Source organism: Hetaerina americana, unplaced genomic scaffold (assembly GCF_022747635.1).
Source record: "Hetaerina americana unplaced genomic scaffold, ioHetAmer1.1.p SCAF_3, whole genome shotgun sequence".
NCBI lineage: Eukaryota > Metazoa > Arthropoda > Insecta > Odonata > Calopterygidae > Hetaerina > Hetaerina americana.
In genome coordinates this window covers 36794719-36802909 of record NW_027286874.1, presented here as the reverse complement: position 1 = coordinate 36802909, position 8191 = coordinate 36794719, and the positions used below count along the sequence as shown (strand labels likewise).

The 8191-nt window shown below is 36.1% G+C and overlaps 1 protein-coding gene across 1 annotated transcript; it reads left to right on the top strand.

The window, feature by feature from the left end:
• Positions 1–348: 348 nt before the first annotated feature.
• On the top strand, positions 349–4753 carry LOC139690551 (regucalcin-like; the record flags this gene model as incomplete). The annotated part of the gene is made up of 6 exons (XM_071588019.1): positions 349–433; positions 624–689; positions 1083–1289; positions 1368–1589; positions 3748–3860; positions 4131–4753. Coding segments are annotated over 6 exons (939 nt in total), but the record flags the coding sequence as incomplete, so codon positions are not given.
• Between the last annotated feature and the right edge of the window lie 3438 nt (positions 4754–8191).

Here is an 8191-nt window from a genome sequence, read left to right as displayed (position 1 = left end):
TCATATTTTCCCTTTTCTTTTTATATTTACAGAAACAAAACTTGCCGCGAAAATATGCGCGTCAAATGACTTACGAAAATATCTAACAGGTGACAGGATTGAACGCCCGTCATAGCAAAATGTATTTACTTGCGAGGCAAGCAACCTGTGTTTTTATTTCCCGATACATAACAATTGAAATGAACTTCTCCAATCTGCATCCCCTAGAAATGTTCTTGTCAGTCTTCTACTTTAAGAAATTTCCCGTGCGATAAATATTTAAAATAGAAAACGTCCACGTCCTTCAATTGTTAACTTTTTTATTTAAAACTTCCTGGGCGTCAACTCGAATCCCGTTACTAACATTATGCGCGAGAGCCTGGGTTACTGACCGCTACTCACGAAGAATTATCTTATCTTTGGTCTGATAAGTGCCGATCTTGTCTATCCATTGGTATAGCTTTTTATTTAACCGAATATAACGTTGCATCAGTAGTGTATTAGACTGGTTTTTACTACTAAAACGTTCTAAGACCACTTTGAATCAATGATGGCATCTTATAAAATTGAAAACGTAGTAAAAGGATGTCTTCTAGGCGAAGGTCCATTCTGGGATCATTCATCTCAGTGTCTTTATTTCTCAGACGTGCCTGGTAAAGTACTCCATCGATTCGAACCATTGACGGGTACTCATCATTCAGTGGGAACTGGTAAGCAGTTTATTGACTAATCAGTTATTTTTACGGTACGTGGCCTCATTCAGTGCGCTTAATGTAGCAGTATCACCCCCCCATGCATTTTTGTGTTATCACCATATTCTACAGTGACTCCTGCCTCAGGCTTAAAGTTTGAATTGTGACATAATAAGGTTAAATCCCCCCTGTGATCCGGAAATGTCGCGTCGATTCTGAGCCATAGTGTGCCTGTAGTTCTGATTTATGTGAACTGAACCCTGTAAGTGGTAAGAATTTCGACTGGGACAAAATAGATCTAATTTTGAAATCATAGTAAGACAAATGGATAATGTCTGGATTCATCCTGGAGAAATTCATTAAACTCTCCTTCAAACTTGTCGAACACATCTGATGTTGTCTTTTTTTCAGATTATTGGATCTCTATCATTATACCCTTAAAGGATGACAGAAAGAAATTTCTTATAAGCAGTGGCAGAAATTTATCAATAATGGAGTGGGACTCAAATGCTAATCTCAAACCTGAAATTCTAAATACATTGGCCACAGTCGAGGAAGAAAAACCAGATAATAACTTCAATGATGGCAAAGTTGATGATTATGGACGCATCTGGATAGGTAGGAAATGCAAAGTATTTTTCATAATCATTGTTAACCATCGCCATAAATAATTAAAATGTTGTGGATATATTCCAGGTACAATGGGTCCTATTTTGAATGAAGGTGTAATTCCACCAGGCAGGGCTTCTTTGTACAGCTTTGGTGGAAAACACAAGCAGGATTTAAGGAGACACATCTCTGGAGTTAGTGTTTCCAATGGAATTGCTTGGAGTTCAAATAATAGATCAATGTACTACATCGACTCGCCAACCTGCACTATTGAGGTGTTTGATTTTGATTTAGAGAATGGAAATATTAGTTGAGTACATGTTTTGCATTTAACTTGTCTAAAATATAGCATTTTTGGATAATTTACGAGTAGCCTTCTGTCCACTTTACATTAGTTTTAAAACTGAATTATTTTTATTTAGTAGTCTACTGTTTAAGGTAGGTTTTGGATTAATACAAACTTAACACCCATAAATTTCATATTCTCATCTAACAAGATACAGCCTGAAACCCCCACTAAAATAAATACTTCCTAACATTCCAATTCATTGTGCTAACTGGTTTGGTCTAACTCTTTTGAAGGTGAGGGTTATCTCACAGCATATCAAGACTAAGTGTGTAAAATTAAAATTTGCAAATTAAAGTTAGGAGAGATATGTAACATTTGCTTGTTTTCCTGGCACTTAGATGCAGTGAAGTCTTCTTGGGTATTCGAATGGGTCAGGGTGTCGGCTTTTGATGTTTCAGTACATAACTCCACCATCATCCTTAGGGCGTTGATGTATCCTCCATGAGGATGATGATAGAGGTAGTCATTGAAACATCAGTAGCTGACACCCTGACCCAGTGGAATACCCAGGAAGGCTTCACAGCAAGTAATGAGACCAATTCCTTGTTCCACCTACGATATCCCACAAATTTATGCTGTCCACCAAATCATGCAAATTGATTTTGGTGGGCATGTCCATTGATATTCAAATATTATCCAAGATGTTCCACATACAAATGAATCTATGTTGCCATATATTTAGACATACATATGTTAATTTCTGATTAATAAACTCTAATGAGGACATTTTCAAGGCATGGGCAGTGTTATTATGTTAAGTGTACTAAGAAAATATTACCTACATGATACCTTCTTACCCACTTCAGATAGGGTTAGCAAATATTGAAGTATTTTTTCCTTTCTTCATATTATTCTGTTACCATGAATGAATTTTGTGAAACTGCACCTGGGATATGAAGAACACCTTAGCCACTTAGTCTAAGAATATTTTACGGTTAATGTTAAAATGCAAGAATTGTTTGGTGTAAAAATCATTCACCTTGACAGGATCCCAGTCAGGAAAGATATATTGAATATCGTGCATTTCTTGCTTTCGTTGACTCTTCAGTGAATAACCTCACTGCAGTCCTCTGGCAGCATTTTCCACAGTTTCTTTGAATACAACTCAAAAATTTTAAATAGTTGATCAATATCTAAATCATTATTATTGCATGATAAATAATATGTTAGTAGTATTAGACCCCATCAATAAAACAATTTGCTTGGTATATAAAGTAAGTATAGAAAATAAAGTGCAAGCTTGGGTCTGCCTATGCCTTGAGTATAATAATATTGATTATCTTGTTCTGAGCCATTCAAGCTTAAGCTGCACCTAAGAAACTCTATGAGTCTAAAATTCCAGGAATGTGAAGTAAAAGGGGAATACAGAACTGGCATCTCATTGACATTTTATGTTATTTTTCCATACATGAATGAACATGTTTTAGTTGATTACAAATGAAAAGTTGTGTATTCATAAAATGTTGATCTATCTGGCAATTCATCTTGTCAAAATTACCCACTCTGCATTATATATGGAAGAAAGTCTTCATCATTTACATAAGATTCACTGCATGTGCATACTTGAAACCAATTCCATGACCAACAGATTATCATTTACACTTTTTTATTCCTAAAGTTCAAATTTTCCATTTTATGTAATTCTTAATTATGGAATTCTGTAGCTTAATGTAAATAACCTTTGAGTTGACTCGCATGGAACAAAGAAAATTATGAGATGAGCTTAGGTTGTCATGTTGCTGTCACAACAGCGCTATGGATCATCATGATATACATGCTTTCAAGGTGGTTACTCCCCACTATTAAAAATATCACACTTATAACACTGTGTTACAATAATTTTCAAATCCTTTTCTGTTTAACTGGTGAGCTTTGGAAAAGTGCTTTAGCCAAATATTTTTTTAAGATGGAATGAACTTGTCTCAGCTTCATCAATTAAAGAGTTGAGTAATGTGAGTGCCAGGATTCATTTGTTCTTCTTCCTTAATCACACAATGCCAAAATCTTTGGTCATAAAAATTAGGTAATATTGTAGTTTGACTGCCATTTGTGAAAACCACCAAGCATGAATCTTATGATTTTGTTTGTTAAGCATCTGACTTTCTTAATGACAAACAGGCAACAGGAGGGACTTATACAACCTCAACAAAGATAACCTGAAAGGTGTGCCAGATGGAATGACTATTGATACAAATGGAAATCTATGGGTTGCCACATATGGTGGTGGAAAGGTAAGTAAATGGTAATACAATATGAATTAGATTGATTGCACTCTTTAAATGGATACCCTCTTTGGATGCTAGCAATGAAAGAGAGTTTATGAATTAAAAGGCCTTATATATTCAAACATGGTCAGGAATAATTAATATTTCTGGGCTACTCTTTTATCAAAAGCTACAATTCAAAATTCTAGAATAATCCAAAGACTGAAAATGTTGGCCCATTAAAATCAAGTAAGTTGAGAAAGATACACCAGTTTTCTTCTTTTAAAATATTAATAGGTGCTGCACATTGATCCTAATGCTCCTGGAGGTGGAAGTCTACTTTCCACAGTCACAATACCTTCAAGTCAAGTGACATCTGTTGCTTTTGGTGGCCCAGATTTCACTGATCTCTATGTAACATCTTCATCGAAGAACTTATCATCAGAAGAAATGAAAGCATTGCCTGAAAGTGGTTCAACATTTTGTATCAAAGGGTTAGGGGTGAAAGGTTTGCCAGGTAATGCATATGAATGGAGCTCTTAAAGATTAGAAATTCTCCTGACCCTGCTCATCTCCAACTATGTTGAGTACTTTATGTGGGATCTATTTATTTAGCATGAACTCCATCTACAGATCCATTTTAATCCACAATAGGCACTGCTTAGTAATGGAAAGAAATGTTCATAATATTGTAAACCCTAAAAAAACCTTAATGATGCTTCACATATTATGGTTTGGAGTCATAAGTTTGTTAATGTGTTGTGGTAATTTGCTATAATGTCATTCACATAATAAACAGAAATTTGGTTGTAAAAAAGGGTTTACTAGTTCCAAAATGAAGGAATTGATAATTATTATAATCTCACAATTACTTTAATTTTCTGTACAGGGTGCATTTTTTCTGTTGTCATTTGAATAAAAACTATTCTCCAGTGTTTATTTAGTTTCCACATGTCACCTTTCCCCATTCAACAATGCTTTCTTTGTTTTCTAGAGATCCAGAGAAGAGAGACAAAAGTTAGCTAAAAAGATTTTTTTCTGGAGAAGCATTGAGAGTAAACAGTTGGGGAAAACATTCCAGTGGTAACCATAATATATTTTTAGGGTGGAAGGGCTGCAGCAAAATTTTCAGATTTGGGTAAATCGATTTTAGAATGTAATTATTAGGCAAGTGTCAAAGGGTTGGAGTTTTTGGCATTCAAAAAGTTCCCCATCAATGCACCACTCCTCGACTTGACCTCAATGAACTTTCTATAATTTTTGCTAGCTCCTGATGCATTATTCGCCCTATTAAATTTAATCCTACCTATATGTACTCTGATTTAGCATGATATCTGAATGAAATTTAAGGATGGGCAGCCCCAAATAACCATTGGAATGAATTTGAAGAAAGCATCCCATGTTCCAATGACTTAAAAGGTAACTCCTTGGTATTACAAACACATGTAAAGTGTGGGATAAAGTTTTGGGCAGTTATTTCTGTGTAACAGTACCACAATAAGAATTAGACATAATACCTTCCTTGCTTCAATACTGATCATCAATTGGTGGAGGTTAGATGGGTAGGGATTTTGATGGAACTTTCACTGATTAATTCCTTGAAATCAATGAACCATCATTGGCCAAATAATATGTATATTATACAATACATATCATATATATGTATTTGGCATGGCTGGAGACGGGCACTGCTGAGGGCGGGCTCTTGATCCTGCAATTAGTAATTCTGATATATATACAATGGTGCGAGGGCAAGGTTGGGCAGAGATCGATAGTACTTTGACCTAGGTGTTGTATAAAATTCACGTCAGTGTATTTGACATTATAAATTGAGCTCCGATGGAGGTTTCTTCAGATTTGCTCTCCACCTCATCTACCCCTTCGGATTGGTTGATCCAATCATTAAACCTCGAGGAGTTGTCCTTGGAGGATCTTTTTGTCCTCATTAGTGGTGTCTTTGTACAGTCGAACATGAAGTTTGAGAAGAAAGGGGAGAATGCTGTTTGCTTGTCACTGGCATATTCAACGAGAGGGGAGACGATCAGGGCCAAGTTTGGTGATTATTATCTCCACATCACTCAGAGACCCAGAGTCAGCAGTTCTTGGAGCTGACTCGGAAGAGAGCTGTGTCCACTGCCACACCAAAAGTTGTGGATGGCGAATCAGGACTCTCAGCAGAACCTGAAGTACAAGGCCACTTCCTGGAGTGAGTTGTATGATTTTACGGATGCTGATGAATGGGCAGATTTATTGGTCCTTCACGGTTCCAATTTAAGGCAAGAATGTAGTGTCGCCATTCAATTGTACATGAAAAAAAAGGCTTATGAGTGAAAGGAATGACAGATTTGAATATTTATTGTCATGCGCGGATGATGGCTGTGATGACAGCAGAAGTGCAATATCTGAACTGTTTCTTAGAAATTTCATTCTCCTAATGTTTTTGTTAACTGGCTTAAGACAATACTTAATGAGGAGGAGAGAAAGATCAATTGATTGTAGCTCTGTGGAAGAAGAAACAGTGGAAAGAGTTTTAGAGTTCAAAGTATTGCACGTCATTTTGTATCCGCTTATGCATCCAGTTGTCATTCATCGAGTGAGTTTGTTTATGAAAACTTTTTAAATAAATCATTGATAGTATTAGAGGAACCTTTTCTTGTGCAATGTACATGCAAGGATATGAGAAGTATTTTAGCCGGTGCACCATTTGCAATTGGGAAAAAGTATTTATCCAAGTACAATTATCATCACACCCTCTCATCATAAAGCTGAGGGGTGATCAAAAATATTGTTTAAGTCAGAAAAAATGCACCTATGCAACCAAAAACTGGATAAGCTGGCTAAACCATTATGCATATTGATGTAATGTGTGGTTGGGTGAATTCCAAATTAGATCTATAAAAAACTCAAAGAGGATTGCATTGCCTACACTCAAAGAACAGATAGAGATGTCAAGATGGCATATACAAACACAATCAAACATTATCATTTTAGTTTTAACAACTTTTTTATAGTGAAGTTTGTCAATGAAAAATAAGACTATTGTCAGGGATATTTAAATTACTTTTGTGAGGTCGTTAAGAGAATTTTCTGAGGAACAAAAAAGACACTTGATGAATATGATCGGTTGTAACAATTTCAGAGTGTAAAAATCATTCGCCTTGACTGGGATTCGAACCCAGATCCCTCAATATCCGGTCGAGTGCTTTAGCCACTTAAGCTACCGAGGCGTCCTCTTAAACTCTGAAATTTTGGGGCTTTTAAAGGAACAAGATGTTGTAACGAAATACCGTACATACAATGTCACAGGCATTCGTAGTCGTGCGCGAGGCACCACAGTCCACGAGGTTAAAGTCAACTTTAAACAATTACGGTGTTTTCACTTAGACAAATTCCAAAGAAACTGCGGGAGATGCCGCAACAGTAACTTTTAACGGAGTCATCCGCTAATGTGCATTTTAACTTGTGCATTACTCTGAAATTGTTGCATTGAAATGCACATTAGCGGATGACTCCGTTAAAAGTTACTGTTGCGGCATCTCCCGCAGTTTCTTTGGAATGATCGGTTGTCATGATACAATAATTATTATTGATGGTTATCTACTGCTTTAGATAGGCTTTGGCTTGACACAAAAACTAACCACCATTACATTTTTTAGCCTCACCTAACACATCCTCCCTATGGATTACAACCTTGATGCTGTGGAATCCCAAGAGCTGTGCTGACAGAAACAATGACTCCTGGCAGGGTTACCCATCCCAGATCAAAAGGTAGTCTGCACAGCATCTGTTCCTCATTCAACAATAGAGAAGAGGACCAACCAGGTAAGAAAAGGGACATGAAATGTTCAGATGATGTTGAGGACAGGTATATTAGAAAATATGAAAGGAGCTAGAAAAATGAGAGAGGAAATATAGATATTTCAGGATTGTGCGAGGTGAGGTGGAAGGATTACTGGAGCAATAGTTGTAGAGTAATTACCTAATACACAAAGGATGGGAAGAGAGCCAGTGGCGGGAGCCATAATATTGAAAAAAGATAGTAAGAAGTATTTTAGACATATAGAAGGTGAGTGATAGACCAATATGAGCAGAATCAATTTCTGAGCCAATGAACTTTGTCATTATTCAGACGTGCATTCCAACAGTAACAAAGACAATATTGATGGGGTATACAATCAATATGAGGATATAATAATAATTTTTATTTTTCCAGAGACCATCATACAAAAAAATTGTACATAGTATAGGACACGTCAATATATACAATAATACACAATGTAAATACATATGCCTATTCTAAGTTTCATGTTCCATGAAATTCCTAATAGAATAGAACAAATTCCTTTGAAGAAAAGCTC